Source organism: Microtus pennsylvanicus, chromosome 11 (assembly GCF_037038515.1).
Source record: "Microtus pennsylvanicus isolate mMicPen1 chromosome 11, mMicPen1.hap1, whole genome shotgun sequence".
Lineage (NCBI taxonomy): Eukaryota > Metazoa > Chordata > Mammalia > Rodentia > Cricetidae > Microtus > Microtus pennsylvanicus.
Genome location: NC_134589.1, coordinates 19,878,655 through 19,900,888, shown reverse-complemented (window position 1 = coordinate 19,900,888; position 22,234 = coordinate 19,878,655). Strand labels below are relative to the sequence as shown.

At 53.5% G+C, this 22,234-nt stretch overlaps 2 protein-coding genes and 1 long non-coding RNA gene across 9 annotated transcripts in view; 2 read left to right on the top strand and 1 right to left on the bottom strand.

The window, feature by feature from the left end:
- Positions 1-8,516, top strand: part of Plekhm1 (pleckstrin homology and RUN domain containing M1) — a 54,477-nt gene extending 45,961 nt beyond the window's left edge. Inside the window, exons 9-12 of one of the 2 annotated variants that reach the window (XM_075990619.1) lie at positions 1,556-1,749; positions 5,267-5,330; positions 5,761-5,918; positions 6,627-8,516. In XM_075990619.1, the coding sequence (XP_075846734.1) occupies positions 1,556-1,749; positions 5,267-5,330; positions 5,761-5,918; positions 6,627-6,738 (528 nt within the window). In that variant the 3' untranslated portion in view covers positions 6,739-8,516. The remainder of the gene's footprint in view (positions 1-1,555; positions 1,750-5,266; positions 5,331-5,760; positions 5,919-6,626) is intronic. The other variant, XM_075990620.1, reaches the window with a different exon arrangement.
- A 1,597-nt stretch (positions 8,517-10,113) lies between these two features.
- Positions 10,114-22,234, top strand: part of Arhgap27 (Rho GTPase activating protein 27) — a 28,758-nt gene continuing 16,637 nt past the window's right edge. The window contains exons 1-3 of one of the 6 annotated variants that reach the window (XR_012912279.1): positions 10,118-10,272; positions 11,199-11,331; positions 12,269-13,247. Coding sequence is in view for 3 of the 6 variants with exons in the window: in XM_075990608.1 (XP_075846723.1) it covers positions 12,594-13,247 (654 nt within the window). In the remaining 3 variants the exon portion in view is untranslated. Of the gene's footprint in view, positions 10,273-11,198; positions 11,332-12,268; positions 13,248-17,183; positions 17,333-19,388; positions 19,719-22,234 lie in introns of those variants that run through there. The other 5 variants (XM_075990610.1, XM_075990607.1, XM_075990608.1 and 2 more) reach the window with 5 other exon arrangements.
- On the bottom strand, positions 12,403-18,088 carry LOC142859964 (uncharacterized). Its single transcript, XR_012912280.1, has 2 exons — positions 17,783-18,088; positions 12,403-13,622 (listed from the first exon to the last, which is right to left on the bottom strand). It is a non-coding gene; the product is annotated as an uncharacterized LOC142859964 (long non-coding RNA).

Below are 22,234 nucleotides of genomic sequence, written 5' to 3'. Positions count from 1 at the left end.
AACACAAGGAAGGAGCCATTTGCTTCTGTCAGAGCCTGTGGGCTGCAGTCTTGACTTTGACTGTGCCCTACCATACAGGAATGGTGACTCTGAGTTAGTTTCACCCCAGCATTGGCTTTGTTTTGGCCTTCTGTTGTTGATCTTGTCTCCACCCCTGCCCTCAGTATTAACTGGTCCACTACATAGAGGAGGGTACACCTCAAAATTCAGAGATGCACATGAGCCCTTTGACAGTAAAACACTTAGCACTGCTAGCCTGGTGCGTCTATGGAACTCCCCGTCACTGCTGGAATCTGCCTCATCTTGCCCCGCACTGGGACATGGCAGTCCTGTTCTAGATGCTTCTGGGACCAGGAAAGCTCTCCCTCAGCAATCACTGGCCTGGGAAAGACAGGGAAATTCAGAGCAGAGAGTAGGTGGCCCAAGGGGTTTGGGACTTCATTGTTTGCTGCCGCTGCGCTGGCTGACCCACTTGTGCTGAGATCCAGCTGGCACCTGACAGAACGTCACCCCAGGGCCAGCATTCTGCTTTGGCCTGTCTCTTCCATGCCCCAGGATACAAACAGCCTCTGGGGAGCATGAAGGCCCGTGTGCAGGGCCGGGCAGTGTTTAGCACACATTGCTGGATGTTGTTTCAGCTGAGCCAGAGACTGGGTTGTGGGAAGAGCTAGGCTCAGTCTAGAGGGCAGCACTTTGACCCCAGTCGTCAGGGTTTGCTACCAGGCTTTGTCCAGACTGGGGGATGTTACCTCAGGGCTCTGGCACATGGGAAATGCAGTTATAGCTTTTAGGCTAAACTCAAAGTAATCTCATGAAGTGTGCTTTGATTTTCCTGTAGCAAACCTTAGCTCTTGGCCACAGAAAACTGAGTTTATGGCAGCCCCATGAGAAAGAAGACGCCTGTTGGCCTCTGCCATTCACAGGCAAGTTGGATGAGCCACTTTCGCGTCTCCGAGGCTGTTTCACCATCTGTAAAATAGGCCACTATTTTACACTGCCACTCCCCAGGGACGGTTCTGAAGATGCGAGAATATAGAGGAATCACTTATCTCCAAGTGGAGATGCTGGCAGCTGAGACCCTCTAACATTATCCTGAAGTGCTGGCGAGAGCTGAGGGCACTTAGGAATGTCAGGGAGCTCTGTCTGCTCTGTAGCTTCCTGTCACTGGGGCTTGATGGCAGCGGAGTCACCTGGTTCCTGAGTTAGGGCCCAGAGGACAGCATGTTTCCTGTAGGCAGGAAAAGGGGGCTGGGAGGACAGGAAAGTGTGGAAAGAGTCTGTGAGGCCCATGGGGAGGGACCCCTCCCTTGCCTCAGCATGGTCAGAATCAGACAACAACAGGGTTTGAGACTGCTTTCAGGTGTTGACTAGACGGTTTTCTGAGCTGTGTGACCTTGGTCAAGTGGCCTCAATTCTCTGGCCTTATTTCCTGCTCTGTAACTTGAAGAAAATACCATTCAGTGAGGACAGGCTGCAGGCAGGTTTGAACTAGGTAACACAGCATCCAGCCAGAAGCCTTAGCTGAGCAGGCAAGGTCTTCCTTGGATTTTCCCAGGTCTGCCGGCAGGCCCTGAAGTTCCTGGCACAGATCCGGGCCCAGCCCCTTATCAACCTGCAGCTGGTGAACGCCTCTCTGTATGAGCATGTGGAGCGCATGCACCTCATTGGCAGGAGCCGGGAACAGCTGAAGCTTCTGGGGGACTACCTGGGCCTGTGCAGAAGTGGTGCCCTGAAGGAGCTGAGCAAAAGGTGAGCGGTGAGCACTCTATGTGCGCATGCACCTGTGTGCACACACACCCACCAAAGCCTGGGCAGGGTGTGCACTTGGGAGATGCCAGAGCTGAGCTGGGAACTTCCACTGGCAATGAAATCACTGTGTCCTCTGAGGGTGGTGTGCGGTTTTGCTGTATGTTCACTTGTTCCTTTGTTCAACAAACGTTTATTGAGAGCAACCATTCCGAGTGCCTGTGCTGAGTAAAGCAGACCCGAGGCCTCCCTTCAGGAAGCCACTGATGTGGCAGGAAGCAGGCGAGCCAGCAGCACCTCCAATGGGGGCAGAGGGAGGGAGAGAGGAAGGATGTCCAGATGTGCATAGGGGACAGGAGGATGCATCAGAAGAGCTTCCTGGAGGGAGCGGCTCCTGAAATGAGACCTGAAAAGTAAATGGAAGTCACCTAGGGAAGGAGGAGAAGAGGAAGGTTGGTGAGGAGTGGCACACGCGGGCGATGGAGGAAAGCACCAGGCATGGAAGGTTCAGGAAGTGCTTCGGCTGAAGAAGGAATGGAAGTGGGCAAAGTGGTAATGGGTAGAAGCGAGAAGGATGCTGGCCTGGCTCATCCCCTGGCTGCTTGCTTTGGCAGCGTTCCTCTCTGGATCATCTGCAGCACGTACAATAGCCGCACTCTCAGGACACCCTCTAGAAACCCCTTCCTCCCCAGAGCCTAGGTCTTTTAGTGCTTAGGGATGGGAAGTGGGACTTCAGGAGAGTCTGATAGATCTCTGTGACTGCCTCGGGCCTCCAGGCCCTAACTTATAGCTAAAGATGTGGCTTCTGAGGGGCTGTATTCTCTGGGGAGCCCTCGAGAGGGCAGGCCTTTGGGAGGAGTGAGGTGCGCTGCATAGTATGGACTTTGTGTCTGCTTTGCTGGCTCTCTGGAGACTGGAGGCGTCTACAGGCTGTCCTTCCCCAGCCTGCTTCCCCAGAGGCCAGCACAGAGAGCACTGTCTGAGCATGTCTCCTCAGTTCTCCCTGAGGCATGCCTGCACTGTGCCTGAGGGAAGGCATGTCCAGTGATGGTTCCCTGACTCTTGGGCAGGACAGAGGGGAACACTGGCCCTCTTCTGCCCAGAACAGCCAACGAGCCCCATCAGAGCTTTGCCTCCTTCCACAGACAGCCTTCCTGGGAGCTCTGCCTTCTAAGATCAGCACAGTACCTGGGTCTCCTTTTTCCATGAAGTTGACCCATTTTCTCTTTTCAGGGATTCCAGGAGCGAGGGCTCCAAAGAATGTGTACACCTGCCCAGAGGCAAAATCTCTGGGTGGGAGAAAAGTCCCACTGCCTTCTCTGGCATCCTCTGTGTAAATGGGTGACTACGGCATGGCCCATGGGTGCTGGCCCCACTCACCCTACCTGCTGACTTGCCCCTGGCAGCCTCTGATGGGTGCTCGGGCAGCCTGGCTTGTGCGAGTCCTACTTTATGTTTATACACACATGTGTGCGTGGGGGACAGGAAGTAGCATGCACCCATGCACATGGATGCAGAGGCCACACGGCCGTCCTGCTCAGTTGCTCTTTGTCGTATTCATTGGAGACAGTCTTTCACTGAGTCTGAAGCTCGCCATTTTTTGTTTATACTGGCTGACCAGTGAGTCCCATCGATCCTCCTGTCTTTGTCCCCCACAATACTGGGGTTGCAGCCACATCCTAGCGTTTTACATGGGTGCTGGAGAATTCTAACTCAGGTTCGCATTTCTGTGCAGCATTCTTTCCCCCTGGAAGTCCCTCTTAGATAGAGCACAGAGCAAGGGAGGAGTGTAGGAGCAGCCTGTGCCCAAACTAGACCACTGTATGTCTCCAGAAAGTATCTTTGGTGCTCTGAGCCTGTGTACCCATCCATAAGATGGACCACTGGTCTTGGTTATATGGCCTTCCTGAGTTGTGGAGAGGGCCACATGATAGACTCAGTGTCTGGGCCTTAATCAGCCATAGACAGGCAGGCAGATAGCTATGTCAGTAATATATGTGTCCTGAGGAAGGGTACCCAAGCCAGCCTGGGCAGGAGGAGCTAGAAGGGCTAGGAGGCTGGGAAGTTCCCAGGAAGATAGTGGGCAGAGGAAAAGTGGCGTTTATATGAAACAGATGAAACCCCTGGCCACACATACAAGTCTCCCCATCACCTGACCTTGGCAGGGTCCCTGCCTCCTTCCCTAGCCACCCAGAGAACTGAGAGGGGTCTTCTCATTGTGTATGGAAAGACACTGGGGCCCAGGACAGGCTGTGTCCATCTCTGTATATGCCCTCAACCAAACGTGAGAGAAAAATCAGTTGCAAAGCCACACTGACAGTGACAGGCAAAGGGCACAGGGAGTGACTCCCCTGCTGGCTCCTCGGACTGGACAAAGGGAAGATGACAGGGATAATCTCCATTAAATCAACTCCACCCTTCCTGCCAACTCAGGGTCAGCCTTTGTGCCCCCTCCATGTTTTCCTGGCTATAAATGACAGCTTCCTGTTCCCAGAAAGCTGGAGGCTCTCTGGGGGCAAATCGGAGTCCTCACTTTACTTGGCTGTGTAGGATTCAGCATCCTAGGCCCAGACTGGGCTCCCTGTGGATCAAAACTAGAGTGTGGCCAATCTCCCAGGGGCTGGCACTGTCCTGTCCTAGTGTCCAGAGTGTCCAGATAGGGCCCCACACCTCCCCAGCTTGGCATACCTTCACACCAGTACTCACATGCATGGCCATCCGGGCTCAGTGCCACGGATTCTCTCCTCAGAATGTGACCTGGGACCCTGCCGTTGAACTGTTAGGAACCTGAGCAGAGCTGTGTCTACTCAGAATGTGACCTGGGACCCTGCCGTTGAACTGTTAGGAACCTGAGCGGAGCTGTGTCCTGCCTTCATCTTTTTCTCCTCAACCTGAAATTAGATCTGCTTTGCCTAGAGTATGAATCAGTTCCTCTCAGAGGAAACCAGATGCTTGAACGTGACCTGGGGGAGGGGCTGCGTCCATGATTTTCTGTCCTCAGAACTGTTTCAGTACTGGCACTGACTCAATGGAGGGGATAAGAATACAGGCCAGACTCCTGCGTCAAGTTCAAGCTCTGATTCTTAACTCTGTGACCTCAGGCAAGTCATTTAACCTGTGTTTCCCATCTTCTCAAAATGGGAGTTAAAATTGGACCAGCTTCATGGGATTACTAGGTACTTACCCCAGTTCCGGGCACCTCATGTCAGCACGCATCATCCTCATCGCTTGGTAGTCATGTGTTTGCAATGCACCAAATGCGTTCAGCAAATTATTTCATCCTCAAAACAATTCCATGTCTCCTGGAAGGATGCCTGAACTTCAGAAGTTACTTAGCTTGCCCTGGGTACCGGGGGCTAATTAATGTACCGGGAGCTTAGGCAACTGACTTGTGCTCTTGGCCTGCCTGGTAACCCAGACTGTGTTGCTGACTGGTAGGCGGGGCTAAGGGATGGAAACCAGGAACTGGAGGCCTGACCTTGGAAGCCCTTCTGAGGAAGTGCTTGTGTTGCCTTTGCAGGCTAAGCCACAGGAATTATCTCTTGGAGTCTCCTCACAAATTCAGTGTTGCTGACCTCCAGCAGGTGAGCATCCCAAGCTCCTCACCCCTAAATCCTGGATTTACTAGAAGGTTCTTAATCCCCTGAAGAAATCTCAGAAAAATAGCAGGAGGGGCAAACTCGGGCCAGCCAGCAATCTTCAGCAGTCCACCCCTCAGAACGGCCTCTGTTTGCCCTCTTCCTGAGCAGTCCCCGACCCCTACCTCCTGGACTAAGCAGGGGTTCCAGCATCCCAAGGGTAAGAGCGGAGGCCTTTCCTCCAAGGTTGACAGAGTTGATTGGGATCCTATCTGTTGGTCCCGTACCCCAGTGACCTCGGGTGCAGGCCGATGCCCACATCAACAACCTGATGCAGGGAGTTCTTTTTGCCCGTATGAAACTAGGGAAGTTCTGAGGCAGGTGCTATGGCGATGCAGTAGAGCCACCTAAGACCGGTCTCCACTTGCCCCTGCAGATTGCAGAGGGGGTGTATGAAGGATTCCTCAAAGCCCTGATTGAGTTCGCCTCCCAGCATGTCTACCACTGTGACCTGTGCACCCAGCGAGGCTTCATCTGCCAGATCTGCCACCACCATGACATCATCTTTCCCTTTGAGTTTGATACCACAGTCAGGTACGAGGGCTACTACCCCCACAGCCACAGCCTGACCCAGCATCCCTGGTAACCCTCATCCTCTTATGCACATACTCCACTCTGCCGGTGCCCAGGATTCTGTGACTGCACAAAGCTGCCTGAACTCACAGCCCACCCCCAGATGGTTGCTGCCTCATGAAGTGGGATGTCTCTGAGCTCAGTCTACAAATGGGTTGAGGGGTTGACAGGATATCCCTGGCCCTCGAGCACTAGCCTGAGGATTCGCCAAGTGGGGACCGGATAGCTGGTACCTACCATGGCCCCAGCTGCAGTAAGTGGTAATTCTTGCCATTTAGTACTGCACATCGTTAGAAGCCCCTCAACAGGGGTGTACTCCCCAGTCTTCCCTTACCCTTACCCCAGGTAGGAGTGGGAGGCTGAACTAGGGCGATCATCCACTCACCTTCAGTAGGTGAGCCAGCCAGCGTCAGCCCGAATGGACCTGGGATGTTTGAACTGCTTAAAGGTAGGCAAGAAGTCATATAAACACTCCAGCATTACAAAGAATAAAGTAGGGCACAGAGTATCAGCAGGCGTGGTGTCACTTATGGGTCCAGTGTCTGGAGTGCTCTTCAAGAGAGTTGGAGGGCAGTACGTGTGAGTGTGGGCTACAGACAGAACACAGCCTCTCTGGGGTCTGTCCAGGCCCTGGCCAGCACATCTAGGTGACTGTCACTCTCTTCTCAGGTGTGAGGAATGCAGAACTGTCTTCCATCAGAGCTGCCAGGCTGTGGTGCGGAAGGGCTGTCCCCGCTGTGCCCGCCGGCGCAAGTACCAGGAACAGAACATTGTCAGCTAAGCCTGCTGTCCTGACCTTCCAAGGCCATCCGACTGGGTTTGTCATCAGCCTAGGCTTCTCTGTCTCCCTGTAAGGGACACTCTCAGGCGTGCCCAGAGCTCCAGCTTCCAGAGAAGGCCCAGGAAGCCCCAGTGACCCTTCTGGCCCCTCATTAGCCTTCTCCTCCAGGAGGTGGGGACCCACCCAGTGGTGCCTCTGCAAAGGCCTTTCATCCAGCCTGGTGTACCTAGCTTTCATAGCACCTCCATTAGGGCTGTTCATACACTGTGGAAACAAGGCCTGGTAAGCACTTTCAACTCACATTCCTGATTAAAAGGTCTAGTTTTTTAAGGTGGGCCCCCCCTTCATATTTAAACAGAAATATTTTTTTATTCATGACCCTACCTAACCACCTAAGAAATGCAGCCATTCGCCCAGGCAGATGGTGAGAGCAGTCCCAGCCCAGAGGCAGGCATGGGACTGGGTGGACAAGCCTCTGTGCACTGGGCGCCTTTCCTGTGCCCATTCTGGCACATACTGCCTGAAGTGCAAGCATTACGTGCCAAGCGACCCATCACTGCAAGGCGGGTCAGTTTCAGAGACTACCCTACCCTCCGTCTTTGTGCTCTCACCTGGAAAGTGTCCCCTTCCACTGTCACAGCCTCTGCCTCCTTTCTGGCGTGGGAAGCAGCAGGAGCAGGGGGATGACCAGCACCAGCACTGTCAGCACTTTGAGCCTTCCTTGTTCAGGAAGACTGTGATCTTGCCCACCTCATCCTTATACCCTCCTTAGTCCTGGTAGATGGTAGGGCTGACCCCTGCCAGGGCAGAGTAGGCTAGGCACCGCCGGAGAGGCTCGGAGCTCCACCTGTGGAACAGAGAGACTTGTGCAGAAGCTGCGCTGTAGAAGCTTCCACAGCCCTTGTCTCCAGATTCGCTTCTCAGCAGGACACTGCGGTGTCCATTGAACTTCCCAGGAGCAGGCTTGCCCTGAAGAGACTCTCGGGGCTGGTGTAGCACTCCAGAATTGCTCTCAGGGTGATGTTCATAGCCTTGAGGCATTTAGGGGAGTAGGTATGTACTCTGCTGTCCTCACCTCTCCTGGACCCCGTAGCCCTTCTGGCCATCCCAGAGTACTCAAGTCAGAGCCAGAGGCCTCAGGTGAAATGGTGACCCTCCCTGGAAATGTGCCTGTCATTCTAAAGAAGACGTTTCCCCACCCTCCCGGGGGTGAATGAGCTGAGTCACCTCCTGAAGCTTGAAGAATTGTGCAATAGACCAGAGGAGGCATTGGCAGGTGGTAGAGGCTGCCACAGTTAATCTGTCCCCATCATGGAAGACCTCGCTCTCCAGTGGTTGGGAAACCAAAGCTTCCAGAACCACGCAGTGTATCCATAGCTGCACCCCACAGCCAGCATTAACACTTTCCCCAAACCACAGCCTGATCAGAGCCTCCTTGCTGTGGACCTCAATGGGCAGGAGTCTGTCCCCTGTGGGCTTGTTACACGAGAGTATTCCAAAACCCACCAGGGGCAGCCCAAGCCCCTCCACTGCCTGGACTGTACACGTTAGAGCTTTAGAGCTTGCCCTCACCTTTCCTGAGCTGCTGATGTGCTCAGATGAGTCACTTACCCCGCCACCAGAAGAGCTCGCTCGTGTGAATCTCAGCGGTGCCCACACTATGTAAGAGATGTTATTTTATGCAATATTCTGACAAGTGGGCCTTGGCAGTGTAGAAAAGGAGCTGCTTCTGTGGTATTTGACTGATTTGCAGTAAAGAGCTCATCTTTCTAATCCAAGTCTGGCTTCTGATTCTTACTCCTGCGGCTGTTGGGGAGACACCAGCCATCCGACCCACTCCCCTTAATCCTAGGCACTGGCATTTCAGGGTCTGTGGAGCACACTTGCCAGCCAAAGCAGCAGGGGGCAAGAGGTAAGTGACAGAATTTAGGTTGCCCTGGGTGGCGGTGGGAGGCTAAAGCTCGCTCTTCCGTGTTAAATGCCTGAGCACAGATCACACACACACACACACTGTAAAAGCTCAGGAATCTGGGTGTGGGATTCAGAGAGGATAAGCAAGGAGGGCAAGCTCTGGCTCCTGGATTAAAGGCTCAAGAGACCTGTCTGCTGCTAGCCTTCCCCAGAGGTTCCAGGAGAAGCCCCCCACTGCCCCTGTAAGAACAAAGGAAGAAAAAGAGACTAATTCCTAGGGAAACCAGGTCGCGGGAAGATGGGACAGAAAAAGACAACATCCAAGGCTACATTTCCTGGCCTCGGGGACCTTCAGCCAGTGAGCAGGGCTGCTCCTTAGCCATCGATGAGCCAGATTCTCCAGAGACCCAGAGGAAGAGAAGAGGAACTGGATTTGGAGGTTGGGGGAGGCAGGCCTGACACTGTCCAGGGCTCAGTTTTTGCACCTTCAGCACAGGCCTCTGGGGGCAGTTTCCCTTCCCTCCCCTCTGTCTAGAGGGGGCTGGAAGACTGGAGCTCTCATCCCCAGAAAGTGCCTTCTATCGTGAAAGTAACAACAAATAATAAAGGTCGTGCGCACCATCATTGTCTTTAGTCTTGTTCATCCTTCCCCGCAAGCCTATGAGGCGAGGGGAGGAACTGAGACCCAGTAAAGCCGGACTCCCATGTCTAAGAGCCAGCTTGCAGCAGAGTTGGGCATCAGACCGCTGTCCACCCAGACAGAGACCTGACTGGCTGATGGGGGGCTAGGGCAATCAGGGAGAGACAAGGTAGGGTGGAGGGAGAGAGCTCATTCAGCCTCTTCTGCCATGTGCCTTCTCTGGAGGAGCCTACCCAGCAGAATGTGGGCTCATTAGTGCACAAGACTAACAGTCAAAGATAAGGAATGGGAAGTCAAAAAATATGGGGGGAGGTGTCCAGCCAAACCCTCAGCCCTGGAGGGACATAGGCCTGCTGTGAGGGTTCCCTTCTCTGCTCAGGAGCCTTACGCAGCTCCTGAGTGGAGCACCCATTTGGACCCTACACTTCTTGGAGGCCAAAGAGAATGGATACTCTGATACTGGGGCCTGTCCTTGTCAGAAATGTTCCCAGGCACAGCTCAGAGTGGGAAGGCTGCTTTCCCAAGAGCCAGGTGGCTCCCAAGATGCCTGCAGAGTACCGGACAAGGACTCTTTCCCCCTTCCAACGATGAGGGTCAGTGGGAGGGTAATCTGGTCAGAAGTTGAGAGAAACTGCCTCCCCCGCAGATCTCCATCCAGGCCCTGCCGCCGCCTCCTCCCCGGAGACAGCCAGGTGTGGCCCAGGATCCCGGGGAAGGAGGGGGAAGGGTGGTGTCTGTGCTCCTAGAGCGCTGGCCCGGCCCAGAGGGGACAGGAAGCCAGGACACCGGGGATTGTCTCTTGCAAGCACAGCCCAGCCCCAGCCTGGGAGGAAGTTCTGCCGAGCGCTCTCCGCCGGTTATATTGTTGAACAGGAAACAGGGCACCGCGGGAGCAGGGCCGTGGAACAGGCAGCACCGGACGCGGACCCCACGCGCGGCTGCCGGGACAAGTGGAAGCTAGGCCAGCGGGAGAAAGTTCTGAGGTGCCCGGGCCGGGCTAGACTAAGGGAGGGGTGGTGTTGGGGAGGATGGTGTGGGTCGTGGGAGGGCGGGAAAGGTGCCCCCAGGTGGCCGTCCCCACCCTGGAGCCCCGCACACCTCCTGTCCTCGCTATACTGAGGTTAAAGCCCCGGAGGCCCGATCCCCAGGGAGGAGCGTTAGGCGTGGGGGCTGCCTTCTGTCTGGGGGCGAGAGGGAAACCAGCTAAAGTCCTCCAGTGCTGATTTGGGCATTGGTGACGCTATGGCGAGGGACGACCGGGGCAAAAGATGCAGGAGACCTACTGGCTAAGGGTGCGTTCTTGCTTCCAGGGATCCTCCCCGCTCTCGCATCCCTCCCCTTCTCTTCGCTCTCCCAGGATAAAGGAAGGATCTGAGGCGCAGGTCCCCTTGGTCCCCTTGCCACACAACTCGAGACACTGCGCTCCTGTGAGCGTCCCTGCAAGGGGACTCTAGTTTTTCCAGGCCCGGACGGGCTGCGCCCTGAGAGGGCGGAGGTGCACTAGGAATGGATAGTGCTCTCGGTCTAGCTGCAAAAGGCTCGCAGTTCGTGATTTAGGGTGCAAATGGCCTCGCTCAGAATGTGCATGCAGGGACCAGACAACCATCTCCAGCCGGGCATTCCCAGAGCATCGCGCCCGCGAAACGCAGGGCCTCAGGGGCAGCAAATCCCTCCGGGGCTGGAGGGGAGAAGCAGGACCTATTGACCCTTAAACTCCGCTCACTACCCGTCAGCACCTCTTCCACGCAACCCCTCCCTCGTGCCTTTTTTTTTTTTTTCCTGGAGACCTAGTCTCTCAGTTTTCCCATGGGCCCCGGCACAGACATTATGGCTCCTCCCAGACAAGCTGTACTGGGGACTGGGGACAATCCTACTGAGTGTGGGTCTCTGCCTCTCCTCTCTGAGTCAGCTCTGTTCTGTGCGGTTCCTTCGGTCTCATCCCTTGGAAGTCCCGCCCACAGAAATGGTAGAGACCTCACCTGCAACCCTCCGCCAGCCCCGCCCATCCAGTCCATGGGCAGCCTGAGACCCTCCCAGCTAACGTGAGTGCGTGATTGGGGTCCTGGAGAAGGGGGCGTAACCCGAGTGTTCACTCTCATAGGATTTGCTCGCCAGGCTCTGGTCTAGCGTGACACCGCCTCTGAGGCTCAGGGTGCTCACTGACTTAGTCTACACCCCTTCCCCCTACAAGGAATTCTTGAAAACATGAAGTCAACCTCAGCAAGAGGGTGGACTCCCCGCTGCTGGCCCCCAGGCCATCTTGTAGAGCAGTAAACGGAGTGGTCAGTGTAGGGTTTTGGAGTGATCAGCACTTCCGGAGTAGGCCACCAGCTTCACTTTTTTGAAGGCACACAGATTGGGATCGTCCCTCTTCCCCCATACACTGAACAGGCATTGGGTGGGTGGGTGGGGTGTTATGATGATTCCACCAAAGAACTTTAGGGGATCCTGGTGACACTATCGCAATGCAGTCTGTAGGAGCTACTCTCCTGGGCAGGCAGGCAGGCAGGCAGGGTAGGGATCCTACGCAGGTGCGCACGCCAGGAAGCTTTGGGAGCTGGAGAGCAGAGGGCGGTGCTGGCCCGGATGGGCGGGCAGGACTCCTAATTCACGTGTGTGGCGAAGCCACTGAGAAAGGAAAGAGAAACCCAGAAAACCGGTTCTCCAGCCTTAGCTGTCCATGCCCCTACGTCAAAGTCCCTGGACTAAGTAAGGCAGGGACGCCCCTAAGGAAGAGCAACTTGGGGGCTGCCCCAGAGCCTGCGCCCCAGAGCTAATTACCTCGCTCGCCCGGAGTGCAGACTCTTAAAGGGAGGGGGCACTTTAGGGCTCTCCACGGATTCCCTGCAGGCTGGAGGCGTCGGGGTGGGGCGGGACGGGGGCGGAGGAGCGGCAGGAAAGGGGCCTTAATTCCCAGTTCGCCAACCCGAAAATCGAGGCTCAGCCAACCTTAAGGCAAATGTGTTATCTACCTTGCAGTCCCCGCGGGTCTTTGAGCCAAGGTTCCCTGGAGAGTAAAGTTGAATTCCTATCATCCTCAATTTCCTCACCGCGGGATCGCAGCGAGACCCACATCTCACAATCAACTTCACAGAATGGAGCCTTAAAACAAGGAGCTTTGGAGATGATTTTATCCAAATCCCCATTTCAGAGATGGAAAAACTGAAGCCCGAATGCACTGGGCAAGGGCAGGAGAGGGACTCGAACCCTTGTCTTTGAGCTCCAGTCGCGGTGCTCTTCCCGGCTGCGCGGTCCTGACTTCGGCGGCTACTCTTGTTGCCCGCAAAAAAGCGCGGTGGCCGCAATGGCGGCCGACGTCGAAGGGGACGTGTATGTGCTGGTGGAGCACCCCTTCGAGTACACCGGCAAAGACGGGCGCCGTATCGCCATCAAGCCCAACGAGCGTTACCGACTGCTGCGCCGCAGCACCGAGCACTGGTGGCACGTGCGGCGCGAGCCTGGGGGTCGCCCCTTCTACCTCCCCGCGCAATACGTGCGCGAGCTGCCCGCACTCGGTGACCCTGCCCCGGCCCCGCAGCCTTCCGTGCCGCAACCGCGCCCCGCAGTCCCGGAGCCTCTGGCCTACGACTACCGCTTCGTAAGCACCCCGGTGGGTGCCGATGGATCCTCCACCGAGCCCCGGGGACGCGCCAGCTCCCTGTGTGGCCCTGCGCGACAGCGCGCCGGAGGCCAGCGCAGCAGCCTGGCGCCGGGAGGGCCCGCCTGCCTGTACGTGCGGCCCGCAGCGCCGGTGCGACCGGCGCAGTCCCTGGACGACTTGGCCCGCGGCGGCACCGCGCCCCCTGCCGGCCTCCTCGGTAGCGCCGGCCACTTCAAGGCCTCCAGCGTGGCGGGATCCTGGGTTTGCCCGCGGCCCCTTGCGCGCAGCGACTCGGAGAACGTCTACGAGGCCATCCCGGACGTGCGCTGTCCTCCGCGGGAGGAGAGACCCAAGCAGGTAGGTCGCCGCGGTCGAGGGGACCAGAGGGAGGTCGCAGTTGCGCAGAGCCCAGCTGATTTCTTAACTGAGGTCGTTGTTTGTCCCTTCATCTCATTCATCGTGAATAGTCATGTTCATGCAAAAAAATGTAAATGGACTTGAATATACAGGGTACTGTCCCAAACCCTGATCGGAGGTTAACTAACCTAGGACAGGTCCGAGCACCGAATAACGTTCCTACAATGCCACCTGCTCTGTAAGGAGCAGTTTGAAGCTGTGGACTCTCACTCATTCTTCCCCAGAAGCTTAAGGTGGAGGTCGAGTCAGATGAGATGGTGGATGTGAAAGTCGAGCATCTGCTTCTCTTTGGGACAGCCTCCAAATTTTCGGTTCCTTTAAAACAAAACAAGACGGAAACTCTTAATGAGCTTTTTTCCGAGTTCAATTGCAGTGAGGTCTCTCTGTTTCGGGATCCGGTTGTGTTGATCTGAGACAGCGAATACAGCGCGTTTTTAAACACTTATAGCCTCAGACTCCTCTTGCTCGGCCCTGTCATCTTAAACTTTAGAACCTTTTAGGGAGAAATGGCCTGCGGGAGGAGGGAGGGAGGGGTGCCCCCAACGAGTTGACATCTGCCACTCGCTGTGGCATTATCCAGAACTCACTTCCTCAGGCACCAAGTCCCAGGTGCCCTCACCCAGGAGTTGCGACCCCATAGGGCAGCTGCTTGGCCTTGCGGCTTGTCCTTGAGGCTGAGTTCAGGTTTTGAGGCTACTGAAACCCGAATTTGACTCTGCTGGGTCACCTGCCATCTGCTGACAAGCTCGGTGTCCTCGTATGTAAACAATACCCAAGGAATAAAGTTGCTGTGAACCTTAAACGCAGTGAGGCGCGGAAGTGCTTGGCAGGAGCTGGTGCAGGGAGAGCAGCAAGGGTCCCGCTGACTCGGCATTGCCTGCAGCTCTGCGCCTCTGCGCTAAGGTTTCCGCGGATCATCCCTCCTCCTTGTGGCCACTACAGAGAACAACACTCAACCGGCTTGAGTATCAGTGACCGATCAATGTCCTGCTTATCCTCCAGTCTGTGGTGTAGATGGCTAAACGCTCGCGCTTGGTTCTCCGACGCCCTTGAGCAGGCTCCCTTCTTCTAGAGAACTCCCGGGTCCTCCAGATTATGGCTCCTAGTAATGTTAGGAATATTTCTACCGCCCCCATGAGTTTCCTGGCTATGGGAAATGGTCCCATGTGCAGAATTCTGGCCAAGGGATTGCTCACACTGTGTTAAAAAGCAAGGAGCTGCATCCCCTTCACCCATGAACCGGGACTGTGCAAGCCTATTCAAGGGTGGCTATCCAATCCAGGCTCTAGGACCAAGGAAAGAGAGAGTCGCCCAAATGTCAGAATCTCCTGAGAAATCTCCGCAGCTACCAGGATCCCTGACTTTTCCCCATCCTTCCCCCAGCTCCCAGCAGGTTCCTGTGAGCAGTTTGGGGACACAGTTGAAGGTGGGCTGGTACTGACACAGAAGGGACCAGGAAGTCTGCCAAGGACCTGACAGAGAGCTGCTGCTAGCTCTAATTAACTCTGTGGCTTCAACAGAGGTCTCAGCATCCCTGGCCCTGTTCAATCCTGTGTGCCGAGTATAACAATGGCACATTCTCTCCTGACACCCTGTCCCCAGCAAACTGCAGGGATGAGTTTGTTCTCCCTTGGGAAGGAAACCCCACCCCTGCCCTGCCTTGTCCCAGGCAGCATGGAAAAGAATTGCCTGAAAGGTGAGCCTGGCAGTTTTCCAGAGGATATAGATACACACGTGTGTGCATGTGCACACACATACACACACAGAAGACATAGATGTACACACACACACACAGGACATACACACATGCATGCATGTGCACGCACACACACACAGAAGAGACAGATTACATATATATGTGTGTGTGTGTGTGTGCATGTGCACACACACAGAAGACATAGATGCGCGCACACACACGTACCCCTACTCATTCCAACTCAGTCATGCTCACTACCCTCACTCATACCTCAGCCATGATGCCCCAAGTTGATTTGCTTACTCTTGTTTGTCCATTAAGTGTGAATTGATTAGATGCCTCTCAAGTCCCCAGTGAGCTTTCAGTCCTAGGGATGATGGGAGCACAGAAACAGCCCTGGGAGGTACACTGTCTGGGATGGGACCCTGATAGCAGATGCCCCTGTCCCACCCTGTTCAGACCTTAGGGAGCTGTACTGAGGCTGCTGTGGCCCAAGGGCAGAGGGGAGGTGTGGACAGGCCTTCGTGGAGGCTTTGTAGTTCTGTCCCAACCCACGGTTTGTGCTGGCTCAGGCAGGGCTTTGTGGAAATTTGGACTTTATCCTGCAGCTTTTGGAAGGCTCTTAGTAAGGAAGGGAATGGGTTTGAGAAGGACTCCTGTCTTCAGGGCTATAGTACATGGTGAAAAGGGGAGGGTCACAGAGTTTGGGGCCAGAGAGAAGCAGCTGGGCAGCTGAGGCCTAACTTCCCACTGACACTGGTGGGCAGACAGTGGCATTGTTTACATAGGCCTTGGAGGAAGGACGGGTTAGAGGGGAAAAAATGGGATGCACCTGAATAGAGTTGACTAAAGGAGGAAAAGAGGAAGTCAGGAGGAAACAAAGGGACCAAAGAGGAAAAGCAGAAGCCTAAAAGCCAAGGTGAATGTGCAGAAGTTCAAGTTAGACAAAGGCTGTGGGACGTTATCTGACGTAGCCACCAGAAGACCAGCTTGTCAAGGGATTGCAGAAGACAGTGTGGATCAGGGGCTGAAGGATGTGAGTGGAGAGGGTACGTGAGCGGGCAGGCGGGCAACCGTTTGGCACAGAAGACGGAGAAACGCTGTAGTCAGAGTAAGAAGGCGAAACAATCAAGGCAACCCAAAGTCTGAAACAGTAGGTGAGCCCAGAGCAGGGAGGAGGGAGGAGGAGGGACTTTAGATAGGATCCCAGGAAGAAGGGAGTGGCTGAAAACGGGAGCAAAGGTGTGGACCACGAGGTGTTACAGGTGACAGGGCATCCCCATCCTCAGGGCGGGCTGCTCAGCAGGCATACTCAGAGAAGAAGGGTGTCTGTGCCACCTTCAGTGTTTTGTGTCCACAGCTCACGTGAATACTACACACTACACCTGCTGTATGCTGGGCATAGAGCTGGACACTGTGGACCCAAGACGTAGTAAGACACAGCTCCCAGGGGCTAACAGCCCTCTGTCCTCACAGTCACAGGTCTGCCACACAGCTCAGTGCCTAGCAGCTCAGAAGGTGGCATGGGACACTCTTTTGCCCCCAAAACAAACAGGGTTATAGAGGAAGTGCATTCGGATCAGACCCAGGCCTCCTGACTCAAAACCCCACCCTAGCCGCCAAATTTAGTCTCAAGAAAGTAGCCAGGGGTGAGTAGCCCTCTGGGCCAGAGCAGGAGGAGCAGAAGTCAAGCAAATCCATTTTGTTCTGAGCACAGGGCCCAGCCCTGCAATCCTCCAGCCAGCACTACTGACATCCAGGTTACAATAGGGGAATTAGATAGTAAGGAGGCCACAGCCAGCACTCCTGACAGGGCTAGGGTCACACAGGAAGCCAAGAGACAAAGTGGCCTCTGGGACCATGTCTATAATCCCAGCTACTCGGGAGGCTGAGCAAGTTGGATCCTGTTTTCAAGGGTCCTTGAGCTACAGAGCAATGCAAAGCCAGTCTGATGTGCTTAGTGGAACTCTCTCAAATAAAGGGTTAAAAAGAGGAGCTAGGGTGTACAAGGTCATGCCTAGAAGGTTTAAGACACAGGGTTCAATCCCCAATACCGCCCTCCCCCTGTGGCCTCTGGCCTCTCTAGCTAGCAGATTTCAGGGTGTGATCAAAATGCCTGCCCTAGCCTTGGAGGTAGGAAGGCCCAGGGCACCAATGGACTAGGGCCCGCCCCTGTTGCCTGGGCATTGGCCACTGGCAGGACAGGTTACAGACCTGGCTGGGAACTTATGCAAACAGCCCCAGAGGCACTGCTCCTGAGCTTGGACCCAGCCTGAACTGGAAAGAGCCTCCTGGGCCCTCATTTCTCCCACCTCGGCCATCAGGAACTGTGAGTGATTTCCCCGTGGTACCGGGATTCTTGGGGAGAAAGGGACTGTCAGCTTCCTCTCTAGCCTCACTCCCAGATTCCCCACCTGATCCCTCCCTTCCTGTACACTCCCTGAGACAAGTGTCTCAGGGACAGTCCCAGCCAACCATGTGTCTGAAAAGCTTGGGGTTAGTACAAGCAGGGAATGGAGGCCAAATTAAGAACACCCAGTGAGATGTCCCTGTCCCATTCAGTCCTGTCCAATCTGCTCACTCCCTGTCGCTCAGGAGCCCTAGCTTGGGAAGCTGCCCCCGGGTGGCTCAGCTGGTCTCTTTATACCTGACCTGGTCTTTTCCTCCCTGCTGATCCATAGGTCCCAGGACCTAGCCTCACCATCTGGCTTAGGGAAGAGCAGGGAGACCAGGGCTTCCCCTCTCCCCACCCCCTCCCAGCCTTACTTACCTTACCTACCTGGCTACTCAGAATGCTCCTCCTCTCTGTCTTCGCCCCTACAAGATGGGTGGCTGGCTATCTCATGTCCTCTAGATGGTAGGGTGCTGAATTCCTCCTCACTCTTGTTTCCTGGTTCTCTTGGTCCCTGGTTCCCTTTAGCCCCTAGCCTTCAAGTTGGATCCCAGGACCAGCACACTCCTGCCGCTCCCATCTGAACCCTGGACTTTTTTTTTCTGCCTTCCCTCTGTTAAGGAGTGGGAGGGGACAGTCCTCAATGCTGAATGTCAGTTGGATGGGTGATCAGTGCCAGGTCTTGAGGTACAGGAAGGCCCATGATCATAGTAACTGGTAGTCAGGAATGTGTTCTGGGCTCCATGCCAGAAAAGGGTCTGGGCTGGTGAGGAAAGGGACAGTGGCTATTGGCTGATGTCTGGGGGAGCTGGAACAGAGCCTGTGGCTCTGGGGCATAAGAATGCCTGGTTAAATTGAGGAAGCTCTGTTTCTAAGTTGAGGAAGGACTTTAGTGTTGAGGGGATTCCCAGATTGCTGCCTCTCTCCACTCAGCTCATCTGCCGGCTCTTGGGGGTCCTTATCCTCCATCTTTGGTCCTGTCTGGAGGTCTCCTGTGAGACTTTCAAGAAACATAGGGGCCAACTGGACTGCTTCCGGACCCCAGCCTCCCTTTTCCTTGTCCCTCAGCAGGAACATTCCCCAGCCTGTTTGAATGTACGAATTACTATACCCTCCCCTGTAAAATGATTTGGCCTTCTTTTAAATGTTGGGGTAACGGGGAAATTGCACTTTATTTCTGCCAACTTCGGGGTCCTCTTCCAGCATCTGCTTCCCCGGGCTTCCCTGTCGGGAGTTTGGCACAAGGCAGTCCAGTCGGCCGATGGGGGAAGGCAGCTCCTGTAGCTCACACTCTTTCAGTCAGAAATGGCACAACAGGCCCACAATGAAAGGAGAGCCCCGGCTACAGGTAGCTTATTGTCCAGGAGACAAGATAGGCCAACAAAAGCACCGTACCGTTAGGAGATGTGTGGCTAACATGTCCCCAAGGTGCCACAGAAGGCACTTTGGAAGTTTCTTCTCTCCAGTGATGGGATTGGCAGGAAACATCGCAGAATGCTTCCTGAAGGCAGAAAGTGATGTCACAGATAGTCTCAATGAATTCTGTAATTTCTTCCCCTAAAACCTTCCAGATCAGCTTTCCCCATCATTGTCAGCAATCAATCTATTCCATTTATTTTACTAGTTCCCTAGCTAATTTTGGCTATTTGACATCTTGTTAGGAGAGTATTCATCTTCAGTAGATTTGTAAAATTTTCTCCTCTGAAATCCCGTATGAACTGGGGGAGATGGCACGCATCTGCTGAGCCAGCGTTTGGGAAGCCAAAGCAGGAGAATCATGAGGTCAAAGCTGGCCAGGACAACGTACCAAGAACTCATCTCGAAAACGAAAAGAAACCTAGGCCAACTGCCTGTCTTGTAGCAGGAGCATTTGTTCTGCTCATGTTTCGTTTAACAGCCGATTCTCTCTGCGGGATTTTGTTGATCTGGATTTTATTGCCGTGTTTTGCCTTGGTTAGCCTTGTGTCTCCCCCCTCTGGGGGTGGGGGTGGAGTTGGCTTCCCTTTTCTTCTGTCATATTTTCCATTTCATCAATGGCTTCTTCCTCCATCCTTGCATCCCTAACCAAATGAGAGTTCTCCATCCAGTCTTGACGCTTATTGAACCTGCCGGGCAGCAGACTCGTCCCTGTCAGCGTAGGACTCTCTTTATTGTATGGCTTTCGCTTCCTTGGTTTTCTTTTACTTGAGAGTTTGCTCTCCTGAGTGGGTCCACTGCTTTATCTTTTCCCCTATCCTTTTGTACTTGTGCTGTGACATTGGAGAGAATTCCTTCTGCTTGAACTTGAACCCACAAATCTGAATCTGATGGCGCTATCTTTTTGGTGAGTACAATGATATATTTTAAAGTCCTTTTTAAAGCTCCTTACTTGGTCAAACTCTCCTTAAGAGTTCTCATTTGTTCTTTAGGTTGTAATTGCATTGATCAGCCCTTCCTTTTGCTAATAGTCTTGAATGCTTTAGTGGAAATATGTATGCAGAGTTTTTTTTAAAATATTTTTCCCCCAAAACACGGTTTCTCTGTATTACCCAGCTGTCCTGGAACCTACAATGTAGATGAGGCTGGCCTCAAACCTGAGACCTCCCCCTGCCTCTGCTCTGTAGCGCTAGGACTGAAGGTGTGTGTCACCGCTGCCAACTTTAAAATAGTATTTATTTTATTTTATGTGCACATTTGTCTGTGTGAGGGCATTGGATCTCCCGGAACTGGAGTTACAGACAATGGTAAGTCACCTGTGGGTGCTGGGTTGAACCCAGGTCCTCAGAAAGCAGCCAGCGCCCTTAACAGCTGAGCCATCTCTCAGACCCTATAATTTTATTTTTTAATTGACATAGCAGTCATACACATTTGTAGCACACAGAGTGTAATCATATTGATCATCACAGACTTCATTATTTCTTTGTGATGGGAACGTTCAAGCCCCTCTACGAGCTATTTTTAACTGTAGAACTATGTGGTGTCAAGCACGGGTGCTCCTCAGGACTCTGGAGTGCAGAAAGCTACTCCTCCATCTAACTGAGCCCCTAGATGCCCTGGCCGTTCCTTCCCTGTCACCCCTCACACACACCCTTCCCAAGCTAGCTTTGATAACCACTATTCTGTGTTCTATTTCTTCAAAGCCAACTCTCCAGTCCCCACCCTGCAGTGGGAACACACAAGTTATTGTTCATGCCTGGTTTATTTCACTTACCACAGTGTCCTCTAGTTACATCCATGCCCTTACAGAGAACTTCCCTCTACTGTGGCTGCACAGAATTCCACTGTGTTTGGTATTCCACTGTGTTGTGTCTTCTTTACTCATCCCTTGATGGACAGCTGGGTGGATTCTGTATGTTGGCTCTTGGGAACAGAACCACAATGATCGTGGTAGTGCAGATGTCTTCTTAACATGCTGACTTCGGTTTCTTTGACTGTCTGCCCATGGGGAGGTGGCGGCAGCATATGCCGTTCTATTTCTAGCTCTGGGGGAACACTCACGTTGATTTGCATACTATTTACATCCCACCCATGCTGCAGGGGAATTCTGCTTTCCCCGTACATCACTAGCATTTGCTACTTTTTTTCCTAGATTTTAAAATGTATGTGTATGTTTGCCTGTGTGTTTATTGCACCATATGCATGCAGATGCCAGCAGAGGCCAGCAGAGGGGGTCAGACCCCCAGAACTGGAGTTACAGGCAAGTGTGAGCGGCTCAGTGTGGGTGCTGGGAACCGAACCTGGATCCTCAGCGAGAACAACACAACTCATCCCTGCTGAGCCATCTCTCCTGCCTCCACCTGTTACCTTTAGTTTTATAAATTTTCTTTTCAACTTTAATTATTTTTCAGTGCTGGAGAAAATCCTGTCTTATAGATTTTTTTTTTAATCAGACACAGTATCACATGCTTGTGTCTGCTACACTCTGGAAACTGAGGCACAAGGATCATTTGTACCCAGGAATTTGAGACTACTCCGAACAACCTAGTAAGACTTGGGCAAGAGTGGTGCACACCTTTAATCCCAGCAGTCCGGAGGCAGAGGCAGGTGGATATCTGTGAGTTTGAGGCTAGCCAGGTCTACATAGCCAAGGCTACAGAGTAAGACCCTGTTCCCCCACCCCCCAAAAAAAGACTCTGTCTCAGCTTCTCAATTTAAAAAGAAAAAAGATGTCTTTAATCACATTTATGTAAGTCCAGCAAGTTGGTCCTCACAGTTTCAATACTTTGGGAGACTGAAGCAGGAAGATTGGAAATTGGAGGCTAACATGGTCAGTTTATCAAGACTCTGTCTCAAAATAAAAAATTTTAAAAAATCTAGAATGTAGCTGAGCAGGAGGGCCCTTACTTAGCCTCCAAGAATCCTTGGGTTCAATCCCAGGTGCCACAAGAAAGTAAAACATTTTCAATATAAAAATTTTCAAATGTATTTTCATTTATTTTGAGGCTCTTAAACCTCAGTGCTTTATCATAGACTTAGTTAAACTGTTACAAAGGTCCTGAGACACACAGTCATGTGTCATTCACCCATGAGGACACATCCTGAGGAATGCATTGTTAGGTGATTTCATTGTCTTGTGCGTTTCATGGGGTGTATTTGACCAAACCTAGATGGCAAACAGGTTGGTCACCCGGCATGACTTTCTGTTGTGATCAAGAAACATAGCAACCAAACGTATGAGGCTGCTGGCCATTTCACAGGGAAGTGTCTGACCTAAGTGGGGGGGGGGGGGGCACTGCACTAATGATTGCTGAGGCTTAGGTCGCAGGTGCATGCATTTGTCAGGCCCTCTGCTCTGTATGCCCTACCTAGTTGCTCGTGCTATAGGCTTGTGTATACAGCTGCCAAGGTCACAGATGTGTC